Genomic DNA, 16,635 nt, shown 5'->3' on the forward strand with positions numbered 1-16,635 from the left:
AATCAAATACAAGGTGTATCATATAACATAGTTATTAAAGATTCATATTAATCATAAATTTACAATAGTTGTCAGTTCACTCTTACAAATTATTTTCAAGGCATTCTAATACCTAGCACAGATATTTCAATTCATTATCAATTAACTACAATATTCTAATTTCAGAACTCCCTTCTCTTTAAATACTTAAATTCATTCAAAATGCATTTGAATCAGAATACACAATTAACTTTTAGTATTCTGCTAAATGTTAAAATATTTCACTTAATAGTTCAATTAAAAAATCTTTCTAAATATTAAATGCATTTTCTCTTGAATGTTAATTTTAAATACTTCTAATTATTAAATTACAGTTACAATTAATTATTAGTAAAAGTGATTGTATAAACAGTAATAGAAAAGTAACTTGCATTTAAAGTCCTACATACATGCCCACCAGTGGGCGAGCAGTAAAGTTGCTGAACACTGGTAGTTTGATCCAAGGTTCGAATCCCACGAACAGGCTGGCTGCATGGGCGTTTTCGTGGTCTTCCCCATGTGTAACATGTATACGAGCCAGTTTCCCTTAGAAAGTCCTCCATGAAGGTATCCCTCCCCTTAGGCAGATAGCCCTTGAGGCTTTGCCATGATCACACACACACACCTACATATGTACTGCACAGCTGAAGTTTCCAGCACTCTTGCCCTAAAGAGTTCATTTCAGGACGCAGTCCTATAAAATGTATTGTCTTACATTGAATAGTTCAGAAGCTTCGGAGTGAGTCCTCTACCTCTCCCATGTTTTCCACTAAGCTGCAGTAATCATCAACAGTCAACCATGTTCAGTTATCCCTCATGATACTCAGTGTAGCAAAACCTTAGCAGGCCAAAAATATAGTTCTATCATGGACAAGTAGTGAATACCAAAGTATCTGTTAGATGTACAATGTTTTATTTATCCTTGGCATAACACAACAAATTTGCAGCCATTTCTGTGATCAGAATTATGGTTTTAACTGTGAAGTAATTGCTCTACCTTTAGGTAACTGCAAAGTAAATTTGGCAACAAGCATAACGAAATAATTTTCTTAGTGCAACTGGAATCACTGTGCTTAGAATTAGATTAGGTTTTAAAGAAATAAGTTTGTGATAAAAGCTTAAAATGAAAAAGCAGATTGGTAATTTATCCATTCTCAACATTGTGGTGATGTATGGACGGAATATATAAAGTCAATGAATATGATAATATTGACTTTATTCCTTTATCTTAAAATTTGATTTAACACGGAATATATTGTTAAAAGAACAATACTTGTTAAAATGACAGCCACAAAGCATTGCAATTTGTTATCCACATTTTTTAATGAGACAGATTCAAATCATGGATAGCTTTAGAGCTAGTTGCTGCAGATTTGGCTGAAGTAAATGTTAAAATTTGTACTATTTTAAAAGAGACTGAATCTGAACATTTAGATGCTGAATATGAGAAATTTGAAGAATATGTAGAAAATTTAAATGAAGCTTGCATTTATACCAAATGATAAACTTTCAAAGTTTTGTGAATCATTAATGCCAATTACGGGGTGCCAAAAAAAATTAATGCTGCCTAAAATAATTAATTTTCATGGGGAAGTGAGAGATTGGCTCATTTTGATGATGAGTTGATTGACAAAGAAAATATAGTCTGGTATCTCATCCATTGCATGATAATTGGCAGAACTCAAGAAATTATAGCTGATAACTACACAAAAGCCATTGATAGCCAACAAGGTTTGGCTACAAAAAGCAACGTGTTGAGTATTACAGTTATGAATTAGTAGTAAAATATTTCAAAAGCAGAGGTAAACTGTAAGAAAATTAGAATCACAAATCTTGTAACTGTAAGAAAATTAGAATCACATTTGAGACCTCTGGAAGTGATTGGCGTAACTACTGACAAATATGCCGTTACATTATTCACATTGTTGGAATCATACATTTCCCAAAATTTACTAAGGCCCCCCCTTGAGTTGCGTAATCCAATAATCAGTAAAGAAGAAGAAATCTTTATGATGATACACTATTCTAGTTATTTTTGTTTCTTCCTGCAAAAGCTGAGGTAAAGAAAGAATTTCTTTAACCAAAGCTGGTTTCAAATCAAATGAAATTTCAGATAAAAAACAAAAATATGGAGAAGACAAAATTTCTGTTATGGTGGCTAATGATCTAGTATTGTCTACTAAAGCTAAGAAACCTACTTACATATTCTCTCGCATGCATCTCAAGACTTTTAATTTTAAAACCCCTTGAGGAATGGTATATAAAATAATTTAAAAATTGTGGTAAAATTTTGAATGAATTATAACTGATGGACCCTTAGGATACAAAATTGAGACTTAAAAAAAAAAATTGTAGAGTGAAATCCCGAATTTTGAGAGCCGTTATTACCAGTATCCTCTCTAAGACATTTTTTTCCCAGGTTGCTGCCAATTGTTAATTTTTGTTTCTATTCTATTTTGATGTGCATGTATAGAGACTTACTTATATTAATTTCCAGTGAAAAAACTTTTAATTTCGCTGGAAATTTAAAATTTTTTTTTTTTTTTTTTCACTTTGATGATGCCACCCAGCTAAACATACTTATGTAAAATATGGGTAAAAAGTTTTTGAAAGTGATTTAAATTCAATATTATTATTTTAAGAAAAAATTTAACAAATATTACACTGCATGGGTAAACCGTATCATGCTGTAATTGAACTAGTATAATGTTACAAAAAGATGTTACTCAGGTTAAAAAAAAAAAAAAAAAAAAAAATTGGAAAAATGGAACACTACAACTCAGTTGGAAAATTATGTTGCATTTTTGAAATTATTAGATTTTATGCTTTAGATAATAGAAAAGGAGCATCCTTCATGCTATGATAGCAACAATTGGCCCCACATGCACTTTTGATTATCAAGCCCCATAAGGACTCCTTTTAAATTTTTTTTTAAAATACAGTCAAAAGTCTTTAATCCGGACGCGTCGGGCCTTCTGGAACCTACTTACATATTCCGGATTATAGATCATCAATTTAAATCTGGTAAGATGGCATGCAGAAATTATAAAATTAAAAATATGAAACCGTAATTTATGAAATAAAGAGCAATTATGATCTAAAGAGTATCAAAATTTACAAAAAAAAAAGCTTAATATTTATTTGTTTACTTTATTAAACATTTCTTTCAACGCGCGCATGCATAAAACATACATTACGCTTAGTCGAAATTAGAAAATTGCAACCAGAAAACTATTTGATGTGTAGTCGGGATATTTATAATGTCGAGGAATTTGATTTAAATCATATCAAAGAGGGAGTACATCGATATGAAATACTTCATTTAGTAAGGAATTATAAGCCGAATAAAATAAAAACATCTGTCCTGAAGATAAGGATAGTGCGATGTCCCCCCTCCCCGCAGAGCAGCGTGAAATTGATAAACAGATTTCGGAATGGTTAGAAAAACAAAGGATATGCCTTTATCAATTTTTTTGCAGCAATTCCAGTTTTTGTTTGATGGACATTGAAACATACTTTGTAGAGCCTTTACATATTAGTAAATATATATATCGGAAATTCTATTTGACTTAATCGAAAGTTCAAGCTTACTTTTATAAAATTGCTGTAACAGTCTGCAAAAAATAATAAGCCGGATCCAATTCGAAGATTAAGGAACAACGCAATCTGCAATATGAACTGAAATAGATAATTAGATACTTTTAGCTTAGCTTATACCATCCGTTATACATTAAACACGCATGCATAAACGTATTATGCGCACATGCATAAAGATATTACGCGCATGCGTGAACGTATAATGCGTTCACGCATGCGCAGAAAGTTTGTAGCTTTGAGGTCCAGATTAACGACTTTTGACTGTATAGATTGTAACATATTATTTTGTTCAGGAAGAAAAATCTGTTAAACAATTTTATTATTTGATGCACCTCAAAGGCCATAAAATTTCTTTTGAGGAAGAAACCTATTTTGTATGTTTGAGAATTGGGTGTTGTTTGAAAAACTAAGGCTGATATTCAATGTATAATTTTTGAAAAGAAGCACTGGACTATGTTATATCCTAAGTAGTCTAATGTTTATAAGAAGATCACTTTAGAGACTCGTTTTGCTGATGGAAATGTGATGTCTAACCAAAACTAAACACAAGTTTTACAACTCTGCTTGTGTCCATTGAAGCAGATGGAAAGAGGAGAACTCTAAGAGCTTTATTTGATATAGCATCACAACGGTCATGTATTCTTAACCCTTTGACAGTTAGGGAAATGAGCAGTTTTCATTTACTTAATTCACGCAGTATTACGAGTAAACAATAGTCGAAAGTGTCAGCTGTTTTCCTGCCATTCTTCCGAAAATGCCGCCCTTTTCTGGCAATGCTGTAGATAGCTCGCTTCACGCGTTTTAAAAATTTCTTAAAGTATTTGTAGTACATAAATAACAGTTTTTACATACTTTAAAATAATTAGTAAATGTTAATTATTAAATAGTAAATTTTAAATGATTATACTCAATTATATAAATAATAATAGTTAATTATAAATATAAGACAAATATTAAATTGAAAGGACTAAATAAATACAACTAATGTAAAACTTTATGAAGCATTTAAATACAGTAATTACCTAAAAACAGCTCGAAGTACTCTAGTGGATTAGAAACATTTGTCAAGCAAGCTTTCATGCCCACATCACCAGTAAAACTAAATTGGCTAGGAGCGTGAGAACTTGAATCAGTTTTACACCACTGTCGAACACACAAAAAATCTTCCTCATCGCTTGAATCATCTTCTGAGCTTGATATACTGTGAACAAAGTCTTCATCAGACTCAAAACATTTTAAGCTTTCTGTATCACAATCATAATTATCTAACTTTCGCTTTTGAGCCACTTTCTTCTCAAACACCCTAAAAACGTGCCAAAATACTCATAAAAGAACAAGGTAAAAAAAAAAATTTCCCGTTCATTACGAAAAGAAATTCATGAAACCCATACTGCCATCTGTAGACAGTAAAAACTAACTAAGTTTCGCGACTAGGATTCCTTTATAACATAATCAATTCAAAATAATAATGGCGAACGAGCTCAGCTCATCAGCAGAAAATTTCAATACGCTAGTAGTGCTCGTTTCTAACCATTTCGGTCGAAATCTTGCTCCCGAGCGGAAATCATTTGCACGCATTATGAAGCACGATTCGATTGCGAGCTGAACTTGTTCATAACCATCAAAGGGTTAAATCTACCATGAACCAGATGGGGATGAATGCTCAACAAAGTGAAAATTAAAATATGTGTTTGGTGGTACTAGCTCTAGAAATCAACACCAATTCTACAAATTATTTGTAATTTAAAGAAGAATTACTCTTGTGAAACCCAGGTTTTAGGCCAGCAAGTTATTTGTGGGTATATTCCTAGTGTTCAAGAAGGAACTTGGGTGGTTGAATTTCAGAGTAAAGGCATCAGTCTTACTGATGTAGGAAAAAGCTCACTACCTATAGGAATGTATTCCACTTATCTTCTGGTCTCATTGTGGTACACACACCACATGGCTGAGCTGTTATGAGGAAGATAACAATTGCATTTGATCTCAAAGTACTTCATCATTAATAACCTGTATAGTAATCCACAGTAATAATTTGGAGAATTTGTGGAAATCAGATGCTTTAGGCATAACTGATCCTAGTAAATGCAAGTCTAGTTTGGAACTGGAAGTAGCTGTATAGGATCACTTTCATAGGAGAAACTGATGATGGTAAGTATTAATTTATTTTGCCAGGGTCAATGATCAGGACAATTTACTGGTCAGTAGAGACACTGCTGAAAAGAGATTGCTCTCAAGCACAAAAAAATTAGAAGAAAGATTTGAAGACTATAATGCAGTAATTGAAGATTGGTTATAATCAGGAGTGATTGAAGATTGAGTTCGGGGTGATGAAACAGAAGGGAAGATGCACTAATGTGAAGTCAACCAGTTTTCAAATAAAATTGAGTTTGGGGTAATGAAATAGAAGGGAAGATGCACTACCATGATGTTGACCAGTATTGATGCATCATGAAAAAAGGAAACATTTTTCTTTCATGACTGTTTAGCAAAAGGGCTTAATCTTCTAGAGTTGCTGCCAGCAATATTGCTTAAGTGTAGAGAGAAAAGGATAGGCATTGTTTCAGATATCAGAAAAGTGTTCTTGCAAATTTCCAGGATTCAAAATGACATAAATTTTCTAAGATTTCTCTGGTGGAAGGATGTTAGAACAGTCAGATATAAAAGAGTTTTATGACTACCATGTGGTATTCAGATTAAACTGCAATCCTTTTCTTTTTGTGATTGTGATTGACTCACATCTGAAGCAGTATCAGTCACTACTCAAAAGTATCACTGAGAAGTTTAAAGCTTCATTTTATGTTGACAATTGTGTGACTGATAGCTTCTGAAGAAGATGGAATTTTTTTTATTTAACAGGAAACCGAGATCAAGGCAGATTCACATTTGGATTTAAAGAGGATGGCAGGAAGCAGAAGCTAGGGATTTATAACAAATCAGAATGTTGAAACGTAATAGGTCTGTTATGAGATAAACAAGATCATCTATATTCAGAAGTCAAACAACAAAAATCAGCGTTATATTTACAAAATTTTGTAAATATAACGCTGATTTTTGTTGTTTGACTTCTGAATTAGTATTTGTTCAGCGTGTTATTGTGTTTTAAGATCATCTATATTATGATGTTCAAAATTTAGGATTAGGTGAGCTGCCAATGACCAAACACAACTTGTTATCTGTCGTATGAAAGGTGTTCAATCCAATAAGAATTAGCTGCAAAAATTATAAAAGATTTCAGAAAAAAAAAAAAAAAAAAAACTTTGTTGGGAAGTTGAACTTCCAGCTGATATTAAAGATAGACTTTTATAATGGGTGAACAATGTTCCTTTATTGTCCTTGGTGAAGATTCCTAGAAAGATAACATATGATAGAGTGCTCTATTGTACAGCCTGCGCATTTTTGCTGATGCCTCAAAGAAGTCATACACTGGAGGAGAAAATGCAACTTCTTTTCAAGCTAAGACCAGAGTAGCTGCATTGAAAAAATGCACAATTCCCAGACTTGTTAACTATTCTGTTTCATAGGAGATAGAATAACTTTATTTGTGAAGAAAAATCTTGGGACTTAGATTTTGGAAAAATATTATTAGACCCCCCCCCAAAAAAAAAAAGATAATTCATTATTTTGCATCCATGAAAAACATATTTTTTCGCATATTTTAACATTAAATCCTTTCGATATTAGGCATATATAGCAGCTTTAAAGCGACTGAAATCTTGGCGCTTTCCCCCTCCCCAGTAACTTAGGAGAAGGATTTTTAAATACATGGAAGAAAACTTGGAAAAGCATGGAAGAAAACTTTTTTTCTGCCTTTAATTCTGTGTCTTTTTATTGCTTTTAGATTGTGGATTTTAAGTCCTTACAAAATAGAACAGAATTTTGAGAAAATTTGGAAATATTTATTGCAAGTCTCTCGTGCAAACAATCAAGTGGAATAAATGCACAGCTACATCTTGAATAATGAAGTCTTTTCTGTATTAAAAATAAGACTATAAATTTCCTCATAGTATTGATGTACAATGAAATAATATTGTAGCAAGTGATGTTTTCCTGCTTTCTTTTTCTATTTACAGTAGTTTAAACTAAACAGAAGATTTTCTGTTCTATACTTATATATTCTATATATATCTGTGATGGATTAATTCATAAACTAGTAGGTCAACTTTTTCCCAGCTTAAAATTGTTAAGTGGGGCCCTGTTTAACCTGAAATTGGGTAAGGTCTACATGCCAAGATCAGGCTGCAATTTCTTTTTAATGTTTTGACTTGTTAAATAGCTTAATTGTTAACAATTTAAATGGTGAACTCTTCTGGCTGATAGATAATGATAAGTTTTCAGATTATGTTTTTTCCTGTTTTCTTATTTTTCCTATTGTCTTGAAATTAATTACATACAATTAACTTAAATAACATTTCTTTAATTTTCATGCATAAACCTCCTTTCTCTCCTTTTTTTCCCCTATTTAGTTGATGAAAATAAAAGGATAATGTTTTCAAAGCCTGTTAAAAAAGAAGAAAAAAATTCTTTGGACTTTTCTTCAAAGAAAAGGGAAGATTTAAATAAGAGAATTAATACTCAGAGAGAGAAAAACCAAAAGGTGAAGAATAGCAGTCTTTTATCATTTGATGAAGAAGAAGATTATTGATTCATACTGTACATTACTACATTTTGTAAATACTTTTGTTATTTACATATTTGTGTTTATTTCTTTTTTAAAAAAATAATTCATTAAATTACATTAATAGACTTTCTCTAAAATTATAGTTTATTTTATTTGTTGCCAGCAAGCATATACTTGCATTTTTCTTTTTCTGTTTTTTCTTTATTTTTTGATGTACTGTTGAAAAAATTAAAATTTATATTTCTTCAAAACATAGGTTAAATAAAGACACTACAGGGAAAATACTGTAACTTACATACACATGCCACAGACATACAAGGCTTCACTGTTTTATAGCCTTTGTTTCAATGTGTTTTAGAAAATTAAAGGATGAACTAAATCTTTCACTTGAAATTTTGTTAAGTTAAAGAGTATTTTTAAAAATAGCAAAAATGTGTTGTATTTAACTTCCAAAAAAACTCTATTATATTTACTCACATAGTTCTCCTTTCGTGTATTCCCCCAATTTTTTTATATTTTTGCCTCATATTTCAATAATTGCCACATACATATAAGATTGCACTGTTGTATAATCTTTATTTTAACATATTTTTAAAAAATTAAAGGGTGAAATAATATTTTGCTTGAAATTTTATTATTAATTTTAAGGAGTATTTCAAAAATAATGTATTTATCTTTTATTTTTGTATTTACTGTATTTGCTCACATAGATTTCCTCTCATGTATCCCCATGTGTGTGTGTGATTTAGAAATTTTTGATTTGTTGGTAATTTCCAGCTTTCTCCTAAATTCAGAAAATTCCTCGGACCGATTTTCCTTTTTGCCTACATTTTTAAGTCATTCATTCACCCTTGGAAATTCATGCCGTTTTCCAAGCTTAATTAGCAAATAAAAGGAAGTAATAAATGCTTTTGTTTTCATAGGGTTGAAGATATGTAACAGTTCTAAATAGTATAGGCTTAAGTTGGTCATATAGACTCTGGTCTTCTTAAGTAGCATAAAATTTAGACCAAAACTCTAAAAGACAATTGGTGAGTTATCACTATGTCTTGTTAAGTACCACACAGACAGAGAAAGAGTGTAAAGAACCCTTTATTTAGCATAAATAAAGTTCTAAAAATCTAAAATAGTTGGCACCAACTTGTGCTTACAGAAGCCAATAGTTGTGGCTTAAATCAAAGACAATGCTTGAACTAAAACTAATGAAATTAAGTTTCTCGTAATGGCTTCACAGTATAGCTAGTGCACAAGCTGGCTCTGACCAAAGTCGATGTAAACAAGCGTGATGTTTCTACATAACTATTCTGTGATGTTTATACATAATATTTCTACATAATATTCTGTGATGTTTCTACATAACTATGCAGAAACATCACAGAATACTAATGAAGAGATACAAAGTTAACAACTTGGCCTTCAGGTAGGCAGAACATACTTTGATTTTACCTTCCAAAACCTTCCTTAAAATATTCTCTACTTTCTGACTTATTTGAATATCGCATGGGCTAGAAATGTACATTCTAGCACAGAAATAGAAAAAAGATTGATAGAAAAGGATATTAATCGAAAATAACACATTAGAAACTTATATTCTAATAGTCAATATAATTTTTGTGAAAACTACTAACTGAAAATTATACTATCCCAACACTTTTTTCTCTTACATCCTTTCAGATTTTATTAAAAGACCTTTGCGAGTAATAAGTAAATTAAGTCATCCAAAAAGATTTTTTTTAAAAGTTTTTATTCCCAGCCCAAGACATGGGTGAGGCCGTACATGTAGCATCGTACTATGACAGTGAAAAAAGAGTATTGATGATAATAACTGACATCTGCATAGTTCTTCTTTTAGGAACTCCTGTTAGAAATCATATACACTGCAGAATTTTTCTGTATGAGTTAAGTCCAGCGAGTGGCCAACGATTAGGATTGCTGAACATTGATAGTTCGTATTGGATTCAAATTCTAGGGGCTGGCTGAATGGGTGTTTTCCAGGTTTTTCCTGACACAAGCCAGTTTCTCTTAATGTATCCTCTTCAAAAGCATCCCTTCTGCTAGGTAGATAGCCCTTGTGTGCATTGCTTTAATCCGAGTAACCTAAACTCTTCAAAATATATAGATCTGGAATGATGAATTATTTTTATTGCATAAAATGTTATAGCTAAATGAAATAGAAAGAAAGCACAACTATCGTACATGGAGCAAAGGACTATGGACTATGGCAACTATGGTACATTTTAATCTAAAAATTTAGAGTCAATCTATTGTTGCAGTTAATCAGTGCAATCAAGATCCCATTTATTAGAATAATAAAATTGATAATTAATTATTTGTTGATATAAAATTTTGTCAAGTGGAAAGTAGTAAAGAAAATAAACTAAAAATAAGGGAAAAGTATAATTATTTAATATATTTTAAAAATCAATAATATCTTTTTAGTATATAAATTTTCTTGCAAGAAGTGCAGTGTAAAAAAGTAAAACAAAAGAAAATAATTTTAAAAAAATACAGAACGCAAGACCAGAATAGAGAACAAGAAACACATTGAAGATTTTTAAATGATTTAAAAAATAAATTAAACAGCTTTATCTCTGTTTCAAAATATTCTAAGATTGCTATAAATCGACATCAATCACTTTTAAAATGTAACTTTTAATATGTACAATATTTACAGATCATTAATTAAAACATGGTGATTTAGTTATAAAACAAATCTATATGCTTTCACAATCAAAAATCAAAATCTTTTAAATAGGAACCGATAAGTTATAAAATTTTGTGGATCATCGAATGGGTTTTTAGTAAACAGAAAACGCGTTACATCTCTGTCCTTCTCATCTACTTCTATCTGAAGAAAAGCCTGCTTTATGTCACTTGTAAATGCTACAGGATGAAGCCTGAAGGCTAATAGAAGTTCAAAAATGTCAGGATACAAATTTGGACCAATATGCAAGCAGTCATTCAACGAAATTTCACCAGGTCCATGTGAAGATCTGTCGAACACGATACGATCACTATGAACGATTTCTCTGTGAGGCAAATAAAATGTGATTTGAGATTCACTATCAACAGTTCAATGATGTTTTGTTGTAAATAATCTTGTAGAACTGTTTGGTCCGAATAGAAAAAGTTTGGAGTTATTCTGAAATCGCTTTATAAGTTTCTCAAATCGTTTCAGCACAATTGCTTTATTATCATGTTTATTTTCAATCAGACTTCCATGGCAGCCTAACCTTCTAACGAGAATTTTTGTATAAAATTTTTGATTCGAATTTTTCCATTATAGTATTGTCTAATTGTTTAAATTATAGTATTCTCATATTGTTTCAAATGGTGTTTAATGGTTGCAGCCAGTAAAAACGGACTGCTATTTTTGCTTCCATGGCAGCCTAACCTTCCAACGAGAATTTTTGTATAAAATTTTCGATTCGAATTTTTCCATTATAGTATTGTCTAATGGGTGAAATGCTTTATTTTCAGGTTTTATACCTAAACTTTCAAGCTCCCAAAATTTCTTTATCTGACCAGATATTATATCTTCCTCAACTACAATATTAAAGGTTGTGGACGTGTGTGTTGTACCTTTAGTGTAACCTAGCAGAGACCAACCGAATAACGTTTCAGCAGCTACTAAACGTTTGTTTAAACACTTAAGTTTCCCAGTTACTACATCATAATAATAATCAGCTCCTATCAAAAGAGAAATTTTTTCTTTGCAATCCCAAGAGTCTGCGAGTTGTAAACCTTCTAACTGTTTGCCTAAAATGTGTCTATCCAGATTAGGAGGTGGTAAATCAAAACTTGAAATTTGTTCAGTCACGAAAGCTTCAATTTCGGTTTTCAAATTCGGTGTTTCATTGTTCTGTAATTTTATCTTGACAACATCAAATGTTTTTCTAATGGGTGTTTTATTTCCAAACGCAAATACTGAAAGAGTCTCTGTTCGTATAATAGGAAGCTTAAATTTTTCCGTGATTTCTTTTCTCAGGAAGGAACACATACTACGGGAATCCAGTAGAGCTCTAATTAAAACTGACTGCGTATTTGTTCTAAGTGTTACGCAACAGATTTAAAGCAAAATAGTTTTAATTTCACTCCATGAGAATGCTGAAAGAACATGCGAATCTTCTATACTTTTATTTTTTCATTTTGTTCTTTCTCAGCACGAAAGCATATTGAACGGTTATGTCGACCTTTGCAATTGGAGCAGACGAGATCACTTCTACATTGCTTCATGCAGTGATTTAATTTAAGACAAAGGAAACATCTTGCTTGCCTGCGTAATAAATTTCTCTTCTCATCAATGTCAATGATTCACAGTGCTTTCTGATTTATGAGTGGAGAGCAAAAGATGGCTTCTCTCGTGACTTTCCAGTTGAGTGAACAAACTGCAATAATTCATCAACATTAAAAAAAGATGATGATTCCGTTTTACGATGGAATTCTAAAGTTATATCAGATGGCAGTGTTTTCATAATAACTGGGATCAACATATAACTGTATTTATCCGGTGTGACTTTAATGATTTCAAGCTGTGCATTTGAGTTTCTATAGTGTGACAAAATTTGTGAAGTTTTAAAGTGTCACTGGATTTGGTTACTGGGGTAAGATTCAGGAACTTTTGCATGTGTCAGTTTATAATTATATCTTTCCTGCCAAACCTGTTTTTAAGTATTTTAATAACTTCATCGTAATTTAGTTCCGAAATGCAAAAACCTTCTATCGAGCTTGCAGCGTTGCCGCATAAGTACGATTTTAAATAATTAAATTTTTATATATTTGTTAAAGATTCATTATTGTGGATTGCTACTTTGAAAGAGTTCCAAAAACTTGTCCACTGGGTATAATCTCCATAGAATTTAGTGATGGTTAATTTTGGCAGACGTGTACATTTATCGCTTTTGACTTTAGAATTAGTTTTGTTAAGAGAGTTTTCATTATCCAAATTTGTTACTTTATTTAATTCTTTCAATTTCTTATTTGCTCTGAATTGCCATAACTGAATTTTCTCTTCGTATTTGATGGAAGATAGAATTTTTGTTTCAAACTCTTCCGCCTCTGATTTCAAGTCACACTCTATCTGAGCATCTAACTCACTCGGAGCTTTCGATTTCGTGATTAATTGGTCTAAACTTTCTTCTAATGTACCTGTATCAATTTCTTCTTTATTCAACTCTTCATCTTGATTTTTTTTAGAATCTTGGACACGGTGGTCCTGATAACTTTCCTTTTCGATTTTAATTTACCAACAGACTTTTCCACCATTGTTGCATTACAGAATAGAAAATTTAATCTTACCTTTTGCTGTCTTCGCACATTTGCAGTGTGCTAAATCCAATTCCTGACCGATGCACCAGCTGTTTCAAAATATTCTAAGATTGCTATAAATCGACATCAATCGCTTTTAAAATGTAACTTTTAATATGTACAATATTTACAGATCATTAATTAAAACATGGTGGTTCAGTTATAAAACAAATCTATATGCTTTCACAATCAAAATCTTTTAATTAGGAACCGAAGTGTTCCTAAAGTGTGCAAAGCATCTAAACATCCATCTGTCGAGCTGCCGGTGGAAAGTCTATGGAAATTCAGAAGACACATCGCGTTTAACATGCAACGCTAGCACCATCTATCAATTAATCAAAATAATTTCCACAATCTCGAATATTAAAAACATTCCTTCTGTATATCAAGTACAGCTCTCATTAATTAAAATTGAACTTTTATTTTATTAAAATCTGATTTTGTTTCTGAAAACTTGTTTATATTTGTAAAATTAAGAAACAATGATAGCGCAATAAATAATTAAACATAAATATGATGAACCGTTTTTAAAAACTTTTGTTCACATTCTTAATGTAATTGTTATCTTCAAGTCATTTATGTGCAGTTATTTGTATTATGATCGTGCTGTCTGCTATATGTTATAGAGAGAAATGTAAGGGGCTCTACAAAGAAAGCATCTTTTAAAAGGGGTCAATACAAAAAACAAAAACAAAAAAAAAAAAAAGATTGGGAAACTTTGATCTAAAAGTTGTAAAAGCAGTTTTTTACCTGACAAAAAAATCCATAATAGCATATTTTGATTGGAAGACTATGAAGATATGTTTAGATGTAGATAAATGTGTTAGATATAGATATTGTTTCAAAAGGCAATATGTTTGGGAAGAGATAATTAAATAGCTTTATCTCAAATATTAAAAATGATGTTTGGGAAGAGATGAAGCAGAAAATTTCTAGATATTGTTTCAGAACACAGTAGGATGATGTTTTGAAATAGAGGAAAGAGCACAAAACTGAATTTTCAGGCTTTGAATAACAAAGAAATTATTCGCAGTGTAGATCTGGAAAATAAATTTGCAGTGATACTGAGAATGACTGAGAAATGTGAAAATTAGCCTTGCTGAAATCTTGGTTTTGGATTATTTTGATTATGACTAAGCACATGAAGACTCGGCGTAAACAGAGAGATGCTTTCATAGAAGACTTTTCAAGGGGAATTGGTTCATATATATTACACTAAAGGAAAACCATGGAAACTCTCATGCAGCACCCCATTCAGTAGGGTTTGTACCCATTCAGCCTACCAGTATTCAGTGGTTTTAGCCCTCAGTTATTAATATTTCTGGAGCATTGAGGAAGCTATTTAATATTTAAAAGCCTGCTGCTTTTCCTATGGATCTTTTGTTAATCAAAAACTGGCATTAGGATGCAGTAGTTGATAGAATTATAGGACTATTACTAAAAAGCTTAACACACTTAAAAAAATAAAAAAAAAGTCTTGTAAAATTGCATGTGAGAAATTTGACAAAATTTCACAATTTTCTTTGATTTTGATGCAGTTTGCTTACATACTAAATATTTATAAAAACATATGTAAACAACAAGAATAATATCGTAAAGAAAAGAATTTGAGTTTATTTTTAATTTGAAATCTACTAAGAAATTTGGTACCTGTAAGAAATTTGGTTTGGTTACACTTTGTAATGGAAGTATACTGACAACTAAATATTAAACTGACATTTTTTTTAAATAACTCATACATATTTAATTGCTTATTAAGTGACAGCAAATTATGAAAATTCATAGCAAATTATGAAAGTTTTAGAGAAAATTTGCCAGGTGGGACAAAACTTGAGAATGAATGACGATAAACTAGACTTTTTCCTCTTATTTAAAAATTTTTCCTTTGATGTGTAAATAAAAATATATTTATTTGTATGTAAATAATTATAAACGTCTTTATTCCGTAATGCAGCTGGACACTTTATGGCATTTAAATTCTGATAAAATTTGTAACCTTGGAAAGAAATTACTAGAAATTGTATTCATCATGGGGTGTAGATGCTCATCGATCTGTCTTTTTCTTTTCCTTTAAACTTTCAACTGTGAAAAAAAGCTGTTTGCATATAAATGTATTCTCAAACAAAGCAATTATTCGTAGTCCAAAAAAATCATAACTAAGCTTATTTATTTTTTGACATTTACAAATAAAAATTAATAAAATCTGCATCTTCAAATATCTGAATAAGATTTATATTACATTGTAAGTTAATTAGTTCTATGTATAGATTTTGTGGATTATGCATGTTCATTTTTAATGCAAATAAAAATAAATCTTGGACTTACAATAGCTAAAATCTTGAAATCTTTGTAATACTGTATTTGCAATAAATATATAATTGAAATGTCTTCAACCCATAAAATTGCTTCAGGGGCCATATGTGGCCCTTGGGCTGCAAGTTTGAGACCACTGTGTAAATTATTTGTTAACTGAAGTAAACACATTTTATCTTGTAATAAAAGAGTTTTTGAAAATATTAATAGTTGTGCTAGTACAATTATTTTTAGATTTTCAAATAAACAATATCAGAAAAAAGTTTTTCAAAAGAAAATTGGCATAATTTAGCTTCTATTAGCTAAGTTTTGAATTATCCAAGGGGATTTTGGTCCCTTTTACCTTAAATAATTGAATTTTTGATGTGTTACATTCTGAATTAAATTGTTGTTGTAGTTAGGTGCACTTTTTTTGTATAACATTAAAAAATATTAATGCTATACAAGTTGTTAAAAATGGATGTTTCTCAAAACATTCAACAATTTTGGTTGTTAGTGCAGGTTTTTATAATTACTTATCTTCTTGCTTGTTTTCATATTCTTCCATTTATCAGGATGATATTTAGGTAATTAAATAAAATAGAATGTTTTAAATAACAAATTAATATATCTCTCTAATATTAAATAATAAAGAATCTTTGTAGGTATGTATGTTGCTTGCATTGTAGAAAAACAGCTGCATATAGAGCTACCAAAACACATATAGACGTCCACCTGCACATTTTCATTATAAAGCTTGATTTTTAATTTTGTGCTTTATTTCAGTTTTGTGCATTTTAACA

At 30.8% G+C, this 16,635-nt stretch overlaps 1 protein-coding gene across 1 annotated transcript in view; it reads left to right on the forward strand.

The window, feature by feature from the left end:
• Nucleotides 1–16,060, forward strand: part of LOC118202818 (uncharacterized protein KIAA1143 homolog) — a 35,654-nt gene extending 19,594 nt beyond the window's left edge. The window contains exon 3 of the mRNA XM_035375024.2: nucleotides 8,079–16,060. Within this exon, the coding sequence (XP_035230915.1) occupies nucleotides 8,079–8,257 (179 nt within the window). The 3' untranslated portion in view covers nucleotides 8,258–16,060. The remainder of the gene's footprint in view (nucleotides 1–8,078) is intronic.
• Nucleotides 16,061–16,635: the final 575 nt, after the last annotated feature.

The sequence above is a fragment of the Stegodyphus dumicola genome, chromosome 8, assembly GCF_044657685.1.
Source record: "Stegodyphus dumicola isolate Sdum_Otavi_A_Nest chromosome 8, ASM4465768v1".
NCBI lineage: Eukaryota > Metazoa > Arthropoda > Arachnida > Araneae > Eresidae > Stegodyphus > Stegodyphus dumicola.